Below are 23,358 nucleotides of genomic sequence, written 5' to 3' on the forward strand. Positions count from 1 at the left end.
ATCCCAAGTATGTGTACAGTAGGATGAGTGACAGCACTGGACACCTATATTCCATTTATGGGAAGGTTATGTATGATTCTGGCCTTTCCAAACATTTACTCACCCTCTGTCCACACTTTCTTCCTCATTAATTTATCAGTACCATAAAGACATGAAAATTATTTACACATTTTTACTGTGATCACATTACATTTTATTTCTCTCTAGTGGCAGGGCCCAGAGAATACTGGGAAATGACAGAAATGCTATACAAATGAAACCAATATTATCATTTTAAGACCATCAATTCCTTATGAGAAAAATTCTTTCATTTCCTTCCTTACTACCCACCAATTCCAGCACTCCAAGAGACAAGGGGTCAAATCTCTGTGAGGTTTCAATGCGTAAACCACTGTGAATAACTACAAGCTTTTTCTTCTCTTCCCATTACCAAGCATGAGAGTCCAGGAGGCCTCTGGCATGTAACATTTAACAAGGTCCAGCTAGTCACAGATCCTACAGTCCTCCAGGACATTAAAAGTGACAAGATGCAACTGGCTGAATGAAAATATTCTTGGGGAGAAGCACTGCTTTTGCCCTGTGTCATATGTATTACAGACTCAGTACCTCCTTTGTCTCTCTGTCCAATTTAATGGACTAGAAAGTTATTTGGAACATAGAGTTCAGACATGACAAAGAAGGCATGACAACTTAGACCACAAAATCTCTACACTCCTGTGCCTCAGGGCAGCTTCCTGCCAATTCTGGGAACACACAGGCATACACACTGAGATAATAATGTCAGAAGAGCCCATGTGGCACACCATGACAGTCGATCCTCGTCCCTGCTGACATTAAAAAACAATTTAAGGAGAGGAGAACAAGATGGCGGAGTGGAGGGACATGGAACTCACCTTCTCCTGTCAGTACATCTACATGTGGAACAATTTTTTTAGAATACCTATTGAAAGCTTCCAGAAGATCTCATATAACCAAAGCTGCAAGAAAGATCCCCACATAACTGGGTAGGATGAAGGGAGAAGAGAGAAGAGGAATTGAGATGGGACCTGCGCCGCTGGGAGGGAGCTGTGAAAGAGGAAAGGTCCCCTAAGCCAGGGAACCTCCTTCACCAGTTGGGAGGTCCACCAGGATAGATAGGGAGCTTCAAAGGCTGGAAAGGAGAGTATGGCAGCTGGCCTGCAGCCTGGCAGGGTAGAGAGAGATCAGAACTGAAGGTCCTGGTAACGTGCCCACACTTCTCAGCCCAAGACATGTGCCTGCTGGTGTGTGCAATGACTGGGTGCAGAAACGTGGCTTCAGCGGACAGACCCGGGGAGAGGACTCAGTTTGGCTGCACAGAGACAGCCCACAGGGCCTGGACTGTGGCCTGGGTCGCAACTGGGGGCATGAGCACGACGGAGAGTGGGTCTGCCATAGGAGCCCCATTGTCAACACGGGCAGGAGGGGAACAGGTCTGCCATAGCAGCCTCACTGTCAGCATGCTCATAGCAGGGATCTAGCTGCAGTGGGTTCTTTGAACTTTGTGGGCCTGAACAAGCAGAGGCAGGGCTGAAATCTGAGCCAACTGCAGGCAGTCCTACTGCAGGTGCTGGGATGCAGCTCCAGTGGGTTCTCGTTCCAGCAGATTTTGGGACCGGGACTGCTTGTGCTTACCTGAGAGCCACCTCAGCCGATTATCTGCTGGCTCAGGGGACATGACTCTGTGGGTTTAAACACTGGTGGCCCTGTGCACACGTATACACGCCTAAGGAACCTCTAACCTGATTACCAGAGCCCCCAAGTGAAGGCGGCCATCAAGGGCAGTGCCAGCAGCAGTGATCTTTGTGGGTACGCACACCAGGTGGCAAGCAGCATCGCAGAATCACACATCCCACAGACATCTCCTGGGGATGAAGATGAAGTGGCTCCTTTCCCAGTGGGAGGGCTCCAGTGTCACCTACCTCACACCACAGCTTAGAACCGGATCTAGGAGCTTCTATTCCAACAACTAGAGAGCAGACCCTGCCCCCAACAGACCTGTGACAATCACAGAGCAAAGAGGAGGCCCCACCAAACATCCAGTGCAGTCTCTGATCACCACAAGGCCAAACACACCAACAAGGGTGAGCAGAACCTGATGAGACACATGGCAAGCATACATACTAAAAACAGCCCTTGCACCATGAATATTGGACTCAAGCAGTCTACACAGGGACACTCCCACAAAACATCAGCCCTGTGAGACCACAGTAGATAACTGTTTCTCCTAAACTGACAGAGTCAGAGAAATATAAGAAAAATGAAAAAGCAGAGGAACTACTCCCAATTAAAAGAACAAGAGAAATCCCCTTAAAGAACAAACAATGAAACAGACCTCTCCAGTCTACCAGACCCCAAGTTCAAAAAGGAGGTAATAAAAATGCTGAAGGTATTAAGAAAGGCTACCAATAAAAATGTGGATCACTGCAACAAGGAACTAGAAACTATAAAGATGAGCCAATCAACATTAGACAACTCCATTGCCAATATGAATACTGAGTTAGACAATAAATAGCAAACTTAATAATGCAGAACAACAAACAAGTGACCTGGAAGAAAGAATAACGGGAATCACCCAATCAGAACAGCAGACAGAAAAACAAATGAAAAATATGAAAGCAACATATGAGATGTATGGAACAATATAAAGCATGCCAATTTGCGCATAATAGAATCCAAGAAGGAGTAGAAAGAGAAAAGGGGATTGAAAAAGTATTGAATAAATTATGGCTGAAAACGTCCCAAACCTAAAGAAAGAAACAGATATCCAGGTACAGGAAGCACAAAGGGTCCCAAACAAGATGAACCCAAACAGACCTGCTCTAAAATATATCATAACTAAAATAGGAAGAAGTAAAGATAAAGAGAGGATTCTAACGGCAACAAGAGAAAACCAAAGAGTCAATCACAAGGGAATCCACATAAGGCTATCAGCTGATTTCTCTACAGAAGCTTTGCAGGGCAGAAGGAGTGGCAAGATACACTGAAAGTCCTGAAAGGTAAAAACCTGCAACCTAGGATACTCCACCCAGCAAGATTATCATTTAAAATAGAAGGAGAGATATAGAATTTCTCAGAAAAGAAAAAACTAAAAGAATACAGCAGTACTAAGCCTATCTTACAAGAAATATAGAAAGGTCCTCTCTAAATGGAAAAGCAAGAATCTATATGAATGGGAAAATCAAAATAGTGAAGGTAAATATATAAGAGGACTGAAGATCACTTAAATAAACCAGTACATAGATTTAAAAAGAATCAAAAGAATACTGTGAAAGCAATTATAACTATAAGGAACAGCAAAAGGGTAATAAACATGAAGATGTAAAATACGACATCAAAATCACAAAATGTGTGGGAGGGGGGAGTACAAATGTAGATCTTTTACAATGTGTTTGAGTTTATATGACTACCAGTCTAAAGCAAGTACATACATTTACGGGTTAACAAACTTGAAAACCAGGCTAACCACAAATCAAAAACAAACAATAGATTCACAAAAACCAAAATGAAAGAAACTCAAGCATAATACAAAGAAAACCATCAAACTACAAAGGGAAAAAGAAGAAGAAAGGAACAAATAAGAAATATAAAATCAACTGGAAAACAAGGTTTTAAATGTCAATAAATACATACTTATCAAAAACTACTTTATGTGTCAATGGAATAAATGCTCCAATCAAAAGACAGAGTGGTAAATTGGATAATAAAACAAGAACTTTCAATATGCTGCCTACAAGAGACCCAATTTACAGCAAAAGAAACATAAACATTGAAAGTAAGGGAATGGAAAAAGATATTTCAAACAAATGGAAATTAAAAGAAAGCAGGGTTAGCAATACTCATATCAGACAAAATAGACTTTAAAACAAAAGCAATAAAGAAAGACAAAGAAGGACACTAGATAATGATAAAAGGATCTACAAGAAGAGGATATTGCACTCATTAACATACATGCACCCAATGTAGGAACATCTAAATACATAAAACAAATATGAGCAGACATAAAAGGAGAAATTGATGGGAATACAGTAATAGGAGAGTTTCACATCCCAGTGGCATCAATGGACAGATCTTCCAGACAGAAAATCAGTAAGGCAACAGAGATTCTGAATGACACAATAGAATAGTTAGACTTAATAGCTATTTATAGGACACTACATCCAAAGAAACCAGAATACACATTCTTTTCAAGCACACATAGAACATTCTCTAGGATAAACCACACAGTAGAACAAAAAACAAGGCTCAACAAATTTAAGAGGACAGAAATTATTTCAAGCATCTTTTCTGACCACAACAGCATGAAACCAGAAATCAACCACAGAAAGAAAAGCGAGAAAAAAATGATTATATGGAGACTAAAAACAACATGTCCCTAAAAAAACCAATGGGTCAACAATGAAATCCAAGAGGAAATTAAAAATTACCTCAAGAAAAATGAAAATGAAAACACAACCATACATAATCTATGAGATGCAGCAAAAGCAGTTCTATGAGGGAATTTCATAGCGATACAGGGCTTCTTTAAACAAAAACAATAAATCCCAAATAAATAACCTAACCTACCACTAAAAGGATTAGAAAAAGAACAACAAAACCTAAAGTCACAAAAAGAGGGAAATAATAAAGATCAGAGAGGAAGTAGATAGAGATTTAAAAAAAAAAAAATTAGAAAAGTCCAATAAAACTGAGACCTGGTTTTTTGAAAAGATAAAAAAAAATCAACAACCCTCTAGGCAAGCTCACCAAAAAGAAAAGAGAGAGGACCCAAAGAAACAAAATGAGAAATGAAAGGGGAAAAACAACAACCAATACCACAGCAATACAAAAAAATCATAAGAGAATAGTATAAACAAGTATATGCCCACAAAATGGACAACCTAGAAGAAAGGTACAAGTTCCTAAAAATATACAGCCTACCCAAATTGAGTCAAGAAGAAAGAGATAATTTGAACAGACCAAGCACTAGAAGTTAAATGGAAACTGTGCAAATCCCCTGGTGGTCCAGTGGTTAGGACTCAACACTTTCACTGCTGTGGCCTGGGTTCAACCTCTGGTTGGGGAACTAAGATCCTGCAAGCCATGTGGTGTGGCCAAAAATAAATAAATTAATTTAATTTAATTTTTAAAAATTGAAGCTGCAATATAAAAACAAAAACAAAAAACTCCCTGCAAACAAAAGTCCAGGACCAGAGAGCTTCCCTGGGGAATTCTACCAAACATACAAAGAAGAACTTATACTGATCCTTATCAAACTATTCCAAAAGACTGAAGAGGCGGGTACACTCCCAAAGTCATTCTATGAAGCAACCACCACCCTGATGCCAAAACCAAAGACACTACACAAAAAAGAAAATTACTGGCCAATATCTTTGATGACTACAGATGCAAAAATCCTCAACAAAATGTGATCAAATCAAATCCAAGTACACACAGAAAGGATCATACAACATGATCAAGTTGGATTCATCCCAGGCTCACAAGGATGGTTCAACACACACAAATCAATCAATGTGATACATGACATCAACAAAAGAAAAGACAAAAACCACATGATCATCTCAACAGGTGAAGACAAAGTATCTGATAAAATTTAACATGCATTCATGATAAAAACTCTCACCAAAGTGGTTATAGAAAGAACATATCTCAACATAATAAAAGCCATTTTTGGCAAACCCACAGCCAACGTAACACTCAATGGTGAAAAGCTGAAAGCATTCCCAGTAAACTCTGGAACGAGACAAGGATGCCCACTTCCACCACTTCTACTCAACAGAGTATTGGAAGTCCTAGCCACAGCAATCACAGAAGAAAAAGAAATGAAATCCAAATCAGAAGGGAAAAAGTAAAATTGTCATTATAAGAAGATGACATGATACTCCATATAAAAACCCTAAAGACTCCACACAAAAACTACTAGAACTGACAAATGAATTCAGCAAGGCAGCAGAATATGAGATAAATATACAGAAATCTGTTGCATTTCTTTACACCAAAAAAGAAATATAAAAAAGAGAAAGTAAAAAAACAATCCCATTTAAAATCACATCAGGGACTTCCCTGGTGGCGCAGTGGTTAAGAATTCGTCTGCCAATGCAGGGCACACATGTTCAAACTCTGGTCCGGGAAGATCCCACATGCTGCAGAGCAACTAAGCCTGTGTGCCACAGCTACTGAGCCTGCATGCCACAACTACTGAGCCCACATGCACAACCTCTGAAGCCCACATGCCTAGAGCCTGGGCTCCGCAACAAGAGAAGCCATCGCAATGAGAAGCCCACACACTGCAATGAAGAGTAGCCCCCACTCGCCACAACTAGAGAAAGCCTGTGCAGCAACGAAGACCCAACACAGCCAAAAATAAATAAATAATAAATAAATTTATTTAAAAAAAAATTACATCAGGACATCCTTGGTGGTGCAGTGGTTAAGAATCCACCTGCCAACGCAGAGGACACAGGTTTGATCCCTTGCCTGGGAAGACCTCACATGCCACAGAGCAACTAAGCCCGTGCGCCACAACTACTAAGCCTGCACTCTAGAGCCTGTGAGCCACAACTACTGAACCTGCATGCCACAACTACTGAAGCCCACTCGCCTAGAGCCTGTGCTCCGCAACAAGAGAAGCCACCGCAATGAGAAGCCCATGCACTGCAACTGAGAATAGCCCCTGCTCACCACAACTAGAGAAAGCCTGCGCGCAGCAACAAAGACCCAATGCAGCCAAAAATAAATAAATTAATTAATTAAAAAATAAATTAAAAAAATAAAATAAAATCACATCAAAAAAAATGAAATACCTAGGAATATGCCTAACCAAGGAGGTGAAAGACTTATATGCTGAGAACTATAAAATATTGATAAAGGAAACCAAAGATGATTCAAGGAAATGGAAAGATATCCTATGTTCTAGGATTGAAAGAATTAATATTGTTAAAATGGCCACACTACCCAAAGCAATCTACAGATTTAATGCAATCCCCATCAAATTACTCATGACATTTTTCAAAGAACTAGAACAAATAATCCTAAAATTTATATGGAACAGTAAAAGACCCAGAATTATCAAAGCAATTCTGAGGAAAAAGAACAAAGTTGGAGTAATAACTCTCCCAGCCTTCAGACAATACTACAAAGCTACAGTAATTAAAACAGTGTGGTAATGAACAAAAACAGACATAAAGATCAATGCAACAAAATAGAGAGCCCAGAAATAAACTCACACACCTATGATCAATTAATCTTTGACAAAGGAGGGAAGAATAAACAATGGAGAAAAGATATTCTCCTCAGCAAGTGGTGTTGGGAAAACAGGACAGCCCCATGTAAATCAATGAAGTTAGAACATTCCCACATACCATACACAAAAATAAACTCAAAATGGCTTAAAGACTTAAATATAACACCTAATACCATAAAACCCCTAGAAGAAAATATAGGCAAAACATTCTTTTGCATAAATTGTAGCAGTGTTTTCTCAGGTAAACCTACTGAGGCAATAGAAATAAAAGCAAAAATAAACAAATGGGACCTAATCAAACTTATGAGCTTTTGCACAGCAAAGGAAACCATACACAAAACAAGAAGACAATCTATGGACTGGAAGAAAATATTTGCAAAGGATGTGAGTGACAAGGGCTTAATTTCTAAAATATACAAACAGGGCTTCCCTGGTGGTGCAGTGGTTAAGAATCTGCCTGACAATGCAGGGGAAACAGGTTCAAGCCCTGGTCCAGGAAGATCCTACATGCCATGGAGCAATTAAGCCCCTGGGCCACAACTACTGAGCCTGCGCTCTAGAGCCGGTGAGCCACAATTACTGAGTCCATGTGCCACAACTACTGAAGCCCGTGCACATAGAGCCCGTGCTCTGCAACAAAGAGAAGCCACCGCAATAAGAAGCCCATGCACCGCAACTAGAAAAAAGCCCACACACAGCAACGAAGACCCAACGCAGCCATAAATTAATTAATTAATTAATTAATTAATTATTCACTTATTTTTAAAAAAGGGACCTAAATAGACATTCCTCCAAAGAAGACATACAGATGACCAACAGGCACATGAAAAGATGCTCAACATCACAAATTATTAGTGAAATGCAAATCAAAACTACACTGAGGTAACAACTCACACCAGTCAGAATGGGCATCATCAGTCTACAAATAATAAATGCTGGAGAAGATGTGGAGAAAAGGGAACCCTCCTACACTGTTGGTAGGAATGTAAATTGGTGCAGTATGCAGGTTCCTTAAAAAACTAAAAAGAGTTACCATATGATCCAGCAATCCCACTCCTGGGCTTATATCAGCAAAAGAGGAAAGCTCTAATTCGAAAAGATACATGCATCCCAATGTTCACAGCGGCACAATTTACAACAGCCAAGACATGGAAACAACCTATGTGTCTATCAACAAATGAACAGATTCCAAAGATGTGGTTTATATATGCAATGTATTATTACTAGGCCATAAAAAAGAAGGAAATAATGCCATTTGCAGCAACATGGATGGACCTAGACATTATTAGACTAAGTAAATCAAACATTGATAGACAAATATATGATATCTCTTATATGTGGAATCTAAAAAAGAGTACAAATGAACTTATTTACAAAACAGACAGGCTCACAGACATAGAAAACAAACTTATGGTTACCAAAAGGGAAGGGGGGAAAAGGGATAAATGGGAAGTGTGGGATTAACACATGCAGTTTACTACATATTAAATAGATAAACAACAAGGATTTGCGTATAGTATAAGGGATTTATAAATTGACAAAAAAAATTTAAGAGCTGCAGATTATAAGGGAGCTCACTGAAGTCCATGATGTTTTCATGGTGAATATTCCCATGATTATAAAATAAATAAACCTGTCCACAGTGTTTTCCTCCCAAAGAACATAAAATCACTATCCTCTAATCAGAAGGAAGTCCTCTGTGACCAGCCACTGTAGAGGTGTCCTTCCTTCCTCTGCCATTGTCAAGCTCCTCTAGGGAGAAAAGGAACATGCAGTTCAACCCCTAAGCATAAGAATCCCTTAGCTGAAGACAGCACACACTGCCAGTAGGCTATAAAAGGGTATATTCCTCCATAATTGAGGTCTCTGGCGAGTGTAAGGCAGGTCTCTCAAGCAGGCGTGAAATAGCTTGAGAGAGCAAGGAAACGTGTGTGGACTTTTTTATTTTGGTTTTGTGGTGGGATACAGTGAGAGTTTACACACAAGGGCAGAGCATGTGTGGATTCAATCTTTTCCTGCGCCAAAGGTAGGAGCAAAGCCTTTCTCACTGTCTTGGATACATGTGGGTCACAAGGGGAAGAAGGAGGGATGAGGCTCTAAAGCTGTCCACAGTCAACTGTCAAAAAATTGGAGTCAGAAGCTTCTACTTCCGGCTCTGGCATTTAATAACTTAGAAGCTATCATTCCCAACCTCGCAAGAAAAAAGCAAAATAACTTGAAATAAACTTCTCTTAGATTCTTCACAGCATTTAGGTCACAGGGCAACCCACGATCTTTAAAATTGGGAAAGAGAAAATAAATACAACATTATTAATATTCCCCAAATATTCTGTTCTTACCATGGCCTGTCAAAAAATTCTATTTCAGCAGAGTTTAATGGAAACACAAAAAAGACAGAACAATATCCATGAACCCTAACATAAACTGTCTTAAAAAGAAGATTTATAACCATCATGGGATTACGAAAGGAAAAGACAGAAAAGAACAGAAGAAATTAGTGTAGTAACAATCATTGAGATTTTCCTAAAATTAATGATACACGACACACTGTAGATCCAGGAAGCTCAGAGGACACTAAACACATAAACAATAAAAATGGACAACCAAGTAGCTCGTATTCAAACTAGACAAAAACCAAAGACAAGGTGAATATATATGGAAAGAGGCCAGAGGGGAAAACACCTTAGTTATACAGAAACAAAGATTAGAATTAAATCAGACTTCTTTTCAGAAACCACGCAAGAAATAAAAGAGTGGAGTGAAATATTTAACGTTTTGTAACAGAAAACAACTCTCCTAGAATTTTGTGTCAAGCGAAATTATCTTCCAGGAATAAAGGAGGAATAAAGACTTTCTCAGAAAAAAATTGAGACTTTGTCTTAATAGACCTACTGTGAAAGAAATGTTCAGAGACTCATCAGAAAGAATGTAAATGATGAAGATGTAGGATTAGAAAAACAATATATGAAGGTAAAATATCTACTGTAATTCTTATAATTAATATGGCAGATAACCACTTTGTTTCAAATATGAACAAGAATGTATTTGGCAATTATAAACTTACGGATAAGTGAAATAAATGAGAGCCATGTGACAAGGGACCAGAGATGGGGGAAGTGGGAACAACTTCGTATGAGGTTACCTGCATGCCCAATGAAGTGGTATGGTGGACTTGACAAATGATGTGGCTTAGTTGTAAGTGTATACTGAAAACTCAAGGGCAAGCACTAAAAAAGTGAAAAAATATGTGTAATTGATATACTAACAGAGGATTAAGAAAAACAATCAGGTAAAATGCTCAATTAAAGCCAGAGACGGCAGAAAAAGTGGGAAGACAAAAAGAAACAAAGTACAAGGGTAACAAATAAAAACAATAAAAGGTGTGGTAGGTATTAATCCAACCGTATTAGCCACCACTTTAATCAAGGTCCCAATACAACTGAAAGACAAATACAGTAATGACAGATTTTTTAAATCACACTTAATCGTATGTTGTCCACAAGAAATCCACTTTAAACCTAAAGACACAGACAGACGAATGTTAAAAGGATGACGAAAAATGTCCTATGACAAAGCCAGAGAGGGACAAGGCTGACAAATCAACCAGGAAAGCTTCCAAAGAGGACCACCACCGGCAGGATTTCGGATAGGATGTCTGTGTCCAGAAAAGATCCTGAGGGAGAGGCATGAGGATTCAAACGGTAGTTCCACGTAGTTATTCATGGCTGTCCTCTCATGTCAAATATCCACAACGAATATAAATCTATAAAAAGGGGTCATCCATGACGCTGTGGGAAAAAAAAAATTAAAACAAAAAAAAATTGGCTCTGCTTGAAATGCACCACGGAAGACAAATAGTTGATAATGATGCTGTGAATCGAAGAGGAGAAGCTGGAGTTTTAGAATTCGGGAAGGAATCTGGAAATTGAGGCATTTATTGCCACTCTAGGAAGAGCTAGTGTAGAGGGACAGGGTCGTGGATTTGAGACCCTGCTCCCCAACCATTTGGAAAACTCTGGAGAAAACGGGTCCCACCCTGGGGAGAAAGGAGGGGCTGGGGACCCCACACAGCTCCTCATACACAGGTACCCCGGGGACCGAGTCAGTATTGTTCCCTGATGACCCTCCTCGTGGTCACCGCACATGCTGGGGGAGACGCGGGGCTGCGGGCGCAGAGCTGCCCAGAGAGGCTAGGGGCCGGGGCCGAAGTCGTGGCGCGCAGTGACGGGACAGGACGCCCGGGGTCCCGACTGCAGGCCCCTCCCCCACGCTGCGAGCCGGAGGGAATGAGGTCCCAGTGGCTGTCCAAGTGGACACAGGTCCGCAGACTCCGGAGTTTAACGCGGGGAGGCCTGGGTCCCGCCTCGGCCTGTTCCCGCGGGTTCCTACCAATTTCTCCGCTCCGTCTCCACACGCCGGGGAGGCACACTCACCATATCCAGCTTTTCTGGGTCTCCCCGAGTCCCTCCTACGCCTCCCACGACCAGTGCAGAAACGACTGGGACCGTAAAGGGCCGGGAACGCCTGATATCCTCCGTGGGACGTCGGAGTCCGTGGCGACTTTCTTGCTGGTGCTGTGCGTCGCCCCGCCCACCTCCACCAGCGGCGCCCCTGATTGGACAGTTCGCAAGTCCCTCCACTTCGTGCCTGAGTGACTGCAGAGCAGGAGGGCTGGGCTCCGCCCAAACATCTTCGCCTCTAGGTGGTAACCTGACCAGGCAGCTCCATTTGCATTTAAACAGAAAGTTTTCCTGGCTTGAGGCTGCTTATGGTGTTTTCACCCAGCTTTTTGTGAAAGTGTGGGCTCAGGTGTGCGCCGGGAATTCCCGATTCAGTCTCAGGTTGGAGAAATATAGAGCAAGAGGATGGCCCAGGCCAGGTCTGCTTGTAACAAATGGGCCATCTGTCCTCTGCAGGTCAAGAGCTTGGCGTAAGGCTGCGGCGAACCACTCATGGAACTATGACCCTTGTTTAGAATGTCAACCATAAGGACCACCAATTATATAGAGGCAAAATGGTAGTCTATTGGGGGATCTTAGAATTGCAATTCATGGGTAACAGATTCTGGAGAGACCCAGAATGGTGTCCCACCCGAGGAAAATGGGTAAAAGTTTTCTTAGGAAAAAGGAGGTTGTTCATTCAGGCTTACAAAACTTCTTTACCAAGAATTTGGATTGGAGGGTAAAATTCGTCTATACATACCATTGGGTTACAGAACACATCTCATCCGTTACTAGGGAAAGGTATGTTTTCTTTAGTCCAGAATAAGTCCATTTATCATCATCATCATCATTATTTGGCAACTCAGCAACTATTCAGCCATTTTATTTAGAGAGCTCAGCAAAATTCCAACACTAGAAGCAAAGATGGGGGTCCTTTGGTCACATCTCACTCATTCCTGACACAGTTCTTTTCACAAGAAACACACTTAAGTGTGACCTCACCGTCTGTAACAGAGTCTGGTCCATTTTAGTCTTTGATCTTAGCGAGCACTGAGATTTCCCTCATCCCTTTCCCACCCCCACTCTTTTGTTACTTAAAGTAAAGAATCCCAGAACACTTGGCCCTGGTGAGAAATTTGAAGCCCGCAGTCCTAGCTGGGCGCAAGTACTCTGTTCAGTCTAACCACAGGGTGTGAGATGTGTTCATTAAGTTCTCATGTCTACATTTACGCTGAAAGGAAATTTATTTTACATCAGTTTTTGCTTCAAACCCTACTGAACTTTGAAATATAAATGACTATGACATTCCTAAGGCAATTGATTCCTATTATCTCTGTTACAAGAAAAACAATAAATCATCCTGTAAACTTGGGATTCATCTGGAAACTCTTCCCCCACAGCTTTCTTGAGGTATCATTGACTAACAAAATTGTCTATCCTTCTGTTACTACCACAATATCTTGATTACCTTTGTTTAGTACAAAGTTTTGAAATCAAGAAATGTTAATCCTACAATTTTTTTTTCTTTTTCAGGAATGGTGTGGCTATTCTGGTTTCCTTACAATTCCCTATAAATTTATGAAACAGATTGCCAATCAAATTACTGTTCGGATTATGATTATTGAATCTTAGATCATTTTGCAGAGAAGTGCCATTTCAACAACGTTAAGTCTTCTGATCCGTGAAACTGGGATGTTTTCCCATTTGTTTATACATTAATTAATTTCTTTCAAACGTGTTTGTAGTTTTCAGAGTATTTGTTTTATACTTCTTTTCTTATATTTATTCCTGTTTTATTGCCTTTGATTCTATTGTAAATACATTTCTGAATTTCATTATCAGAATGTTCATTCAAGTGTATAAAAATACAGTTGTTTTTATTTTGATCTTGTGTCATACAACCTTGTTAAATTCAATGACTAGTTCCTATAGTTTTTTTAGCAGACCCTAGAGTTTATTATATATAAGATACCTGACTGGAAGCAGAGACAGTTTTACATCTTCCTAACCAATATGCACGCATTTTAATCCTTTTCTTGCTTAATGGTTCTTGGCTAAAATCTCCAATAAACTGTCAAACAGAAGTGACAAGAGTAGACCTCTTTTGTTAGTTATGGCTGGGGGTAAGCATTCACTCTTTCACCATTAAATATAATATTAGCTGTGGGTTTTCCATAGATGCTCAATATGAAGTTAGGACATTTCCTTCTATTTTATTTTTTTATTTTTGGCCGCGTTGGGTCTTCGTTGCTGTGCGAGGGCTTTCTCTAGTTGCCGTGAGCGAGGGCTACTCTTTGTTGCGGTGCGCGGGCTTCTCATTGCCGTGGCTTCTCTTGTTGTGGAGCACGGGCTCTAGGTACCCGGGCTTCAGTAGTTGTCGTATGTGGGCTCAGTAGTTGTGGCTCGCAGGCTCTAGAGCACAGGCTCAGTAGTTGTGGCACACGGGCTTAGTTGCTCCACAGCATGTGGGATTTTCCAGGACCAGGGCTCAAACCTGTGTCCCTGCGTTGGCAGGCAGATTCTTAACCACTGCGCCACCAGGGAAGCCCTCCTATTTTTGGTGAGTGTTTTAATCATGAAGGGGTATTATTTCTTCTGTCAATTATTTCTTTGAGTCTATTTAGAAGACCTTGCATTTTTGCTTTTTACTCTATTGACCTCATTCATTACATTAATGATTTTGAGATGTTAATCCAAACTTTCATCCCAGGAACAAATCCCACTTGGTCATGATGTATAATTCTTTTTATCTGTGGCTGTATTGGGTTTGCTAGTATTTGTTGGGGTTTTTTGCATCCATATTCACAAAAGAAATAGGTGTGTCTTTTTTTTTTTTTTTTTTTTTGGTACTTCACGTGTTGGCTTTGGTATGAGTAGTTCTGGCCTCACAAAATGAGTGTGAAGTATTGTCTTCATTCTATTATTTACAAGACTTTGTGAAAATCAGTAATAAACCTGTCACCCAGGGGAGCAACCAGACGGTCCCTAACCCACCATGCCTAAATTGTCTCTATTAACAAGTACACCTGTCTTAGGCAAGGAGGCAAGGAAGCCAACAGCCCCAACCCCCCATTCTAATAAAAACCTCCCTCCTGGCAAACTTGCAGAAAACCAGAACTAACTGTATCTACTAGTTGTGTTTACATGACAGCAAAAAGAGGGCTTAACCATAAGAATCCAGGATAATCTGACTGAACTTCAAAATTGGGACAAATGTCACTCTACAGCTGATTACCATCTCATCGTAATAATAAAATCTCCACCCCTCACCCCCCTGCCACATTGATTCTACCTGCTTCTGACCCAGACCCAGAAGGGTCACCACACAGGAGCAGAAAAGAGAACTGAATTGCATTCCAGGAAACCTCCATCCATTTCCATGAGTCAGGATGACAAAAGACACTCGTCCCCTGTAACCTCCTTCACCATTTTCTATAAAAAGCTTATCCCTGCTTGTAATCAGAGAGAAGGTGTCTTTAGAGCATTAGCTCCCCTTCTCTTTCTCTGGCCATTGAAGAAAAGCCTGTCGTCCTTGCACCAAATTCAGTTTCTTTATTGGCAGCTCAAACCTGAGCGGGAAAGAACTCCCTGACCCAGCCAGGGGGTCTTTGCTTCAGCTAGGGCCCCGGGAGGGGAGTCTCCAGTCTAATTCAGTAACAAATCTTTAAAATTTTTGGAGAACTTTGTGTAGAAGCGATCTACGCAAAGGTAGAGTCTAGGTTTATTTTATGGGTGGATTTTGTTTACTAACTCAACCACTTCACCTTTTATAGTTCTATTCTGATTTTCTGGGTTTTTTTCTTTTTCCATTATTTTTTTCTTTTTACTAATATGTATTTTTTAAACTTATTATTGAAATATAGCTGATTTACACTGTTGTGTTAGTTTCTGCTGTACAGCAAACTGATTCAGTTATACATATACATTTTTTATATTCTTTTCCTTTATGATTTATTACACGATATTGAATCTAGTTCCCTGTGCTATACAGTAGGACCTTATTGTTTATCCATTCTATATATAATAGTTTGCATCTGCTAATTCTCTACTAATATGTTTTGTTTTCTAGTCTATTTTGCCTGTTATTTATATAATCTCTCCAGTTTTCATGTTGGTGCTGTTCACAGATGTACCTATCATACGCTTTTACTTTCAATCTGTTGGTATCTTTGCATCTAACGTGTGCTTCCTCTCAGGTAGAAGGTAGATGGGTCCCTGGGCTGAGCAGCTGGGAGTTTGTCAAGCAGAGTAGATTGGAGCTTTGTTTTCCTTAGACACGCCAAGGACAAAGTTAATGGCAGGAGCTGAGCTCTGCTGGAGTATTGAGATAAGAGGACCACATCTATCAATCCTGAGGTCAAGGAAACCTCCCTATCTGCACATGTGCAGGAAGGCTCCTTGGAGGTCAAAAAGGGAGGGGGACACCACCCCATAAGAACTGTGGACATACTCCTGCAGTCCTCTGTGTTGGAATCCATTTTGGCAAAAAGTTGTGCACACATAGTGGGGAGAGCTCTAGGACAGGTCAAGTGTGGAAAACAAATGAGATAACTGGCCAAACGTAAACAAAGATCCAGAAGAACTGCCCTATATAAATAATTTAACCGCCTCTTTACTGTGCTCATTAGGGAGGACCCCACATCCCTTCTCTCCGGGTGTGTATTTCTGCCTTGCTTCTGTCTTAAACAAACTGTTTCTCTGTGTGCTCTCCCACATGTTATGCTGTGTCTCTGATAATAAACTTTGTACCTGTCTTTACAGTTTTTGCCTCTTTGAGAAATCCATTTTTCAAATGGGGCAAGAGCCAGGGGAACTTTGCTTCTAGCCTGGTGGTCTAGCAGCTAGGATTCCTGGTTTTTCATCCAGGCTACCCAGGTTCAATTCCTGGGCAGGGAACTAAAACCCAGCTTCAAGACTGCTTGCTATTGTCTCTCTGAGATCACCTCTACATAGAATGTAAATTTAGATCATAGTTTGTTTGTTTGTTTAATCTGGGGTGACAATCTCTTCCTCCTGTTTGGATCATGTAATCCATTCACATTTAGTATTTTTGACATAGTTGCAATTATACCTGCCATTTTACTTTTTGTTTTCTACAATTCTCATGTTGTTTTTAGTTCTTAGTTCTCCTTTACAATTTTCTTTTGCATTAAGTGAATATTTTCACACGTAACACTTTCATTTTCAAATGACTTCTCCATTATATATTTTAAAAAATTTCAGAGGTTGCCCTTTTAACATAGATGTACTAAATTACTAAAATGAGACTCAGATTTATACTAGCTTAATTCCAGTGATACATGGAAACATTACTCATATAAAGCTCTGTTCCCTTTTGCCATTTTTGTGTTATTATTGTTATGCAGATTATTTCAACTTATGAAATAACCCCCAAAGTATTTTCTTACACTTATTTACCATCTGTGGTCATCTCTTTAGCCCAGTACAGCTTTACTCCCACCTTTGTGCTCTTTAATGGCAAATGCACTACACAGATATTTGCTCTATGTTACGCATTAGACTGTTACTGTTACAGTTACTAGACTGTGTGTTACTATACACAGTCTAGTAACACATTACATACATAGGATTTATACAGTTCCTTTGACATCAGTTAAAAGAAGAAAAGAGAAAATATGTATTGATTCTGTCTTTTCTACTTACAGAATTACCTGTATGAGTGTTTTTGTTTCTTTATGTTGATATGAATTACCTTCTGGAGTCCCTTGCTTACAGCCTGAAGAACTCCTCCAGTAATTCCTGTGGGGCAATTGACTGTCAATATATTCTTTTAGCTTTTGTTGATCTGAGAAATGAAGGGCAGCCTTCATTTTTTTCAGAAGGCAGTTTTGGTGAATATAGGATTGTTGGTTGACAGGTTTTCTTCCTAGTGCGCTTTGAATGTTTCCCTCTGCCTTCTGGCCTCCCTGTTTTTTGCTGAGACATCACCTGGTTTTACTGGGGTCTCCTTGTAAGAGTTGGGTCATTTTTCAATTGCTCTTTATTCCCACCATCTGGTTCCTACCTTCCTATTTCTTTGCATGTCTCATATTTTGTTGTAAACTAGACATTTTAGGTAATATATTGCAGCAACTCTGGGTTCTGGACCCATTCCTTCTGGGGATTATTATGGTTATGTGCTTATTTATTTGTTCAGTGACTGCCTGGATTATTTTAATGAAGCCCGTTCCCACTGCACTGAGAAGTCAGAGCTGGTGTATTGAATTAAGAATATGCAGATTATGACCTGCTGGATAACGGGCACCGCCTGTTCTTGACCTTAAAAATAAAAGTTATTTTACCAGTAAAAATGAGTTTACGCAGAAACAGCAAAGGATTGCAACTCTGGACAAGCAAGCTATAACAAAAGCCATAGTCAAGACCAACAAAGAAAGGAGAGGAATGTTGCTTTATTGACATAAATGAGGAAGTTGGGCGGAGCTTTTTTTTTTTTTTTTTGGCCATGCCGCTCAGTATGCGGATCCCAGTTCCCTGACCAGGGATCAAACCTGCACCCCCTGCATTGGAAGCACAGAGTCTTAACCACTGGACCACCAGGGAAGTCGGGAGAAGTTGCTTTGATGGAAAGTCCACTGGAGAAAAGTGAGAGTTCAGGGTGATGACAGTTTCTCATTGGCTGAGCTGCTGGGCAACTCAATTTTTTGTAGGAAATGCAATGTACAATCTTCTCTTTGTGACCTATAAAGGATGATCCTTTCCTGATGAAGATTCTACTGTTGAGGTGTGTAAATGACAATTCCTCCTACAACTGATGTGGAGAGGTCCTGGGCTACAGGTTCCCATCATAGGCTCCCAACTCCATTTTAGTGAGGTTCCCTTTTATAAATTCTCATAACCATCCACATGGGGTGGGCAGGTATCTCCCTCAGCAAATGAGTTCCCACTTTGGGTAAGTGAAACCCATGGGGTTGTTTTGATTGAAGGTGCAGTTTCAATAAACCCAGAGAAAGCAAGTACAGCCAGAAGATCTATTACTTACACATCCCAGAAGTTGGGGGCTGAGGGGGGGTTACAATGACCCCGGGAAAAGGGCAGTCCTCAGTCCCAGGTCAGGAGCAAGCAGGAGAGAGAGTAGGCACCTATCAATTATAAGACGGATGGCGCTGTCGAGTAAAAAAAAGTGCACAACCTGAAAGTTGACAAATATTTTTTTAATTAATTAATTATTTTATTTTATTTTTGGATGCGTTGGGTCTTTGCTGCTGCACACGGGCTTCTCATTGCGGTGGCTTGTCTTGTTGAGGAGCATGGGCTCTAGGCGCGCAGGCTTCAGTAGTTGTGGCACGCGGGCTCGGTAGTTGTGGCGCACAGGTTTAGTTGCTCTGCGGCATGTGGGATCTTCCCGGACCAGGGCTCGAACCCGTGTCCCCTGCATTGGCAGGCAGATTCTTAACCACTGCGCCACCAGGGAAGCCTGAGAAATATGTTTTATTTGGCAGAACTTCTGAGGACTCAAGCCCTGGAGACAGTCTCTCAGATAACTCTGAGGGACTGCTCTGAAGAGGTCAGGGAGGAGACAGAATACATAGGAATTTTTACAATAAAAACCAGGTAGTTGGAACATGAAAATCAGGTAGTCTGGTTAATTAAAGAAAACCAGATATCTCAGGTTAATGAATTTAGCACTTTTCCATGTACAGGAAGATGCAATAGTCTGGGCTCATTGAAATCGTTCCTTTGATATGCACCTTAACTTACTATCCTTGCTGGTCCTTACTATCTAGGACCAGTATCCTGCTCTTCTCCATCCTGAATCCCCTCAGGGAGCACCCTTGGGGGTGGCAGCAGCGCTTGCTGGCTAGATGGCCCCAACATCCTTTGTTTACTGATATGGCAGATAACAGTCTTCATCCACAGTGCAGAGGTCACTAACTTTTCACAAGCATAACTCTAAGTGGTTTTATTGTTTGTTTGTTTTTGTTGTTGTTTGTTTGTTTGGGGCCACACCTGGCAGCAGGTGGGATCTTAGTTTCACAACCAGGGATGGAACCTGCGCCCCCTGCATTGGAAGCGCAGAGTCTCAGCCACTGGACCGCCAGGGAAGTCCCTCTAAGTGGTTATTTTAATAAATGTCCTGAGAAAACCTTAGCAGGAACCAAGAGTGGAATCCTAAACTCAAGTCTTTATCTAAATGTCCAGATTCTGGGTGTCAGCAGGGTTATCATACTGTAAAATGCCTAGGCAGTGACTAGGAAAGACAAAAGCAGTTTTTCGAAAAGTGGTTTTTCTCACCACACCCCAGACAGAGTGAAACCTCTAACACAGGTCCTCAGGTTGGGCACAGCTTTGGGTAAACCCGCTGTATCCTGGGATGACAGGACCATTGGTGAGGCTCTCTTGCTCTTTCACGGACCTCACCCAGTGGTGAAATTAAATCAATCTGTGGCTGATGGCTCGACTGTTTTCACCGACACGTGGCAGGGAGGGGGAGGAGAGCAGGAAAGGGCATAACTTACTCTCCAATTTATTCAATGCAATTCTGGTTCCTTTGTAGAAATATTTCCCAAAATCAGTATGTGATATTTGTTTAACCCTTGGAATCCTCCTCTCAGCACTCTAAGTTCCCAATTCTACCCAGAAAACTAGGCAGTGTACAGGTTAGGCTACTTTCATTAAATACAGAATCTACTCCTAACTGATTTTCACCTCATTTTTCACTTTTTTGCTAGTGTCCTTTGACTTCCACTTTTCATAATCTTTTGCCAGGCACTTTAATTCTTTGGAAAGGTAGTCAGAGCTCGCTTCCCACCCACCCACCTACACCCCACCACCCCGTACTCAGGAAAAAACCTCTGTGCCAATCCTGGAGCTGTTTGGGGGTAATAGGAAGCCTCTCTGAATGACAATCCCATCCTAAGAGCTGAGTGCTCAATGGAGGGGAGACAGCAGCCAGTGGTCCTCTTGATTGTATCTTCAGGCACCTCAGGAATGACTTACGATACAGCCACCTCATCTGCTGGGAAAAGGGGAATCAACACCCTGTATTGTCCGTGCACACAAAGGCATCACCTCTGTTCCATGTGTGGGGAATAAAAGAATCGTGTTCCAAGTTTGTAAGAAGAGTCACCCAGCAAGTATTAACCTCCAGCAACAGGCAGTGGGGGCCGGTTTGAAAAGTTGAAGTCTGTTCTTTCTAGGAAAACAGTCCTCTTGAGTGGGAGCTGGGGTAACAGTGTGCCATGTTTTCTAGGTCACAGTAGTCTAAAGTGGAATCTTCAGCAACCTAAGCTGAGAGGAGCTAGAGAGGGAGAGAAATAAAATGCATATTTTATGGCAAGTCAAGAAAAATTTAAACATAAATTCTTCTCTGCCCTTTGGCTTCCTCTCTCCTCCCACTGTGCATTGTGTATCTGCATTATGCATCAACTAGACCTCCCCCATCAGCAGGAATGTCTGCTGAACCATAAAGAGAAACATTTTCCTAGCATCAACAAGACAGCTCCTTAAAACATTTCTTCTTGATCTTGTAAGGGATCACATGACCCACCACGATTCTGCTTAGATCTGGATTATGTAAACTGTCAATAATATGTCATTTGATGTACAGCATTCTACCTCAAGAAACTTATATAACTGTACCTTGATTTCTTTTTTTTTTTTTTTTGAAGTGTAAGCTTTTACTACTCCAGCACAACTTGGACTTCACCAATGCCTACCTTCGTGGGGCATGTAGCGTGACTCATGATTGCAGACACAAAATCATCTGAAGCCTGTGCTACAGCCCTGGGCTACCTTCAAAGACATTCAGTTACACGAACCCTGACTTGCTTCTAAAAATGTGAGTCCCGTTTTCATTTTCCTTCCTCTCTGCCTTGCTCCCTACTTCCTGCCTTCCTGGGGCTTCTCACTGTCTGGGTAACAAGGCTTGGGCCTAGCCAAACCTGGGGTACTGAGACCCCTCTGTCACAAGCAGTGCCGGGGCCTGAGGCTGAGCCTGTGGCCTCTGGAGCCCAACCTGGCTTGGTGCCCGTGTGCAGCACCAAGGGGTGGCCTGTTAGGCTAGCTCCCGGCTCCCTGGGGAAGCCTGCGGACACTGGCCTGTTGGCAGGTGCTACTGCACTCCCTGGGGCCTCTCAGAACTCCCACTTCTAGTTAGTGGACCGAACTATGGGACAGCCACACCTCACTTTTCCCTTTCCCAATTACAAGCAGCTGGGAGGGCCCCTGGCCTCATCAGCTCTGTCATCAGAGTGGCTGCTTTTCCCCAGGGCTCCAGCAAAGTCCGACAAGAAGGGCTAAGGGCTGCTGCTGTAGGCCTGGGCTGCAGAAACCCTGCCCAACTCTCCGGAGAGCTGGCGCCCCGCTAGTCCCACTGGACCACTCACCTCTCCTCCTTGGCCTGTGTAGCCAGCAGCCTTCAGACCTGCCCTCCTCCCTGCCGCCGGCCCCTCCAACGACATCGGCTTTCCTCTCCCGCGAATGCTGGCCTGAAGGCAGGCTGTTGAGATGTCCTGCCCTACTGACAGCCAGCAGCAGCCAGCCCGGGGGGCTCTGAGCCCTGCCTGTGCCCACACCCCAAGAGCAGCAGGGCCACCACCTGCCCTCCTCCGTGAGGATGGAGCCCCCACCCCCCTGCCCACAGACCGCAGAGGGTTCGCGAGCTGTGAGAACTTCCAACCATGAGAATTTTGACTTCCGGGTTCAGGGATCTGACCAGGTGGACAGTTCAGCTCTGAAACTCATCACTCTCTTCGGGCCCCTGCCTGTTCTGGTGTTCCAGAACAATTCAGCAAAATCACTCAAATCCAGTGTTTATGTGAAATGAGAGAAGAAAATTCTCAACCACTTTTACTAGTTCACCCAGAAAACCCCAAACATCTATTTATTCCTTTCAGGAAAATGTCAGTCAATTATTATTTCCAAGGCAAGTTTATTTACTACAAAATTAATCATACTTGAATACTTTTTGTCTGTAGGTCTAAATCCTGGAATGTCATTTGAAATCAACCAAAAGTAAAGAAGAGTCCAAAAGAATTCACCATACTCAGGAAATGAAAAAAAAGTGAAACAAAAATTCTTCACAACTAGAATGCAATACCGGAATTTTTTCCCCCTGAAATTCACCTCTCTTATCACTTCGGAAATATTTTATACGGTCTTTCAAGCTCTATTAATTAGATACATTTTCCACTATTGAAAAAAGAACTTTAAATAAGTGAGTAGATCTTTTGAAGGGAACTTATCTAGGGACGGGCAGGGTAGATCGTCCATAAAAGTTTCCAAAAAAACCTCCACGAAAGGATTTCCTATAGGGTATCTGTTCCCAGTAAAATATCGGAAGGAGAAAGGATTTCATACAACCTACTTCCAAGTGGTTACTGTCGGCTTTCCGCTCATGTAAAATATCCACAGACCGCCCCCCTCCCCCCGCCAAAATGCCATCCAGGACTCCGCGCAAATAGGATAAAGAATTAAAATACTGGGTTTGTTTCAAATGCACTGCGGAGACGAATAGTTGATTTGAATCGGAGAAGCGAAATTGACTTTGGGAATGAGGGGAGCAATCTGGAAATTTAACGATTTATTGCCAGCCCTAGAAAGAGCTACTCTGATGGGCTAAAGTTTTCAATTTGAGATTCCGCTTCCCAAATATTTGTAAAACACAGAGGAAAACGGGTGCCCCTTGGGCAGAAA

The 23,358-nt window shown here is 41.8% G+C and overlaps 1 protein-coding gene across 5 annotated transcripts in view; it reads right to left on the reverse strand.

The window, feature by feature from the left end:
- Nucleotides 1-23,358, reverse strand: part of LOC309624692 (uncharacterized protein) — a 92,827-nt gene that overhangs the window by 67,521 nt on the left and 1,948 nt on the right. For 2 of the 5 annotated variants that reach the window (XM_082383068.1, XM_082383069.1), the window contains exon 2: nt 11,695-20,962. The exons of 1 other annotated variant lie outside the window; for it this stretch is intronic. In XM_082383068.1, coding sequence (XP_082239194.1) covers nt 11,695-11,697 — 3 coding nt within the window. In that variant the 5' untranslated portion in view covers nt 11,698-20,962. Of the gene's footprint in view, nt 1; nt 11,050-11,694; nt 20,963-23,358 lie in introns of those variants that run through there. 2 more of the 5 variants (XR_014242082.1, XM_082383070.1) reach the window with 2 other exon arrangements.

The sequence above is a fragment of the Balaenoptera borealis genome (assembly GCF_965194805.1).
Source record: "Balaenoptera borealis genome assembly, chromosome: 2".
Classification (NCBI taxonomy): Eukaryota; Metazoa; Chordata; class Mammalia; order Artiodactyla; family Balaenopteridae; genus Balaenoptera; species Balaenoptera borealis.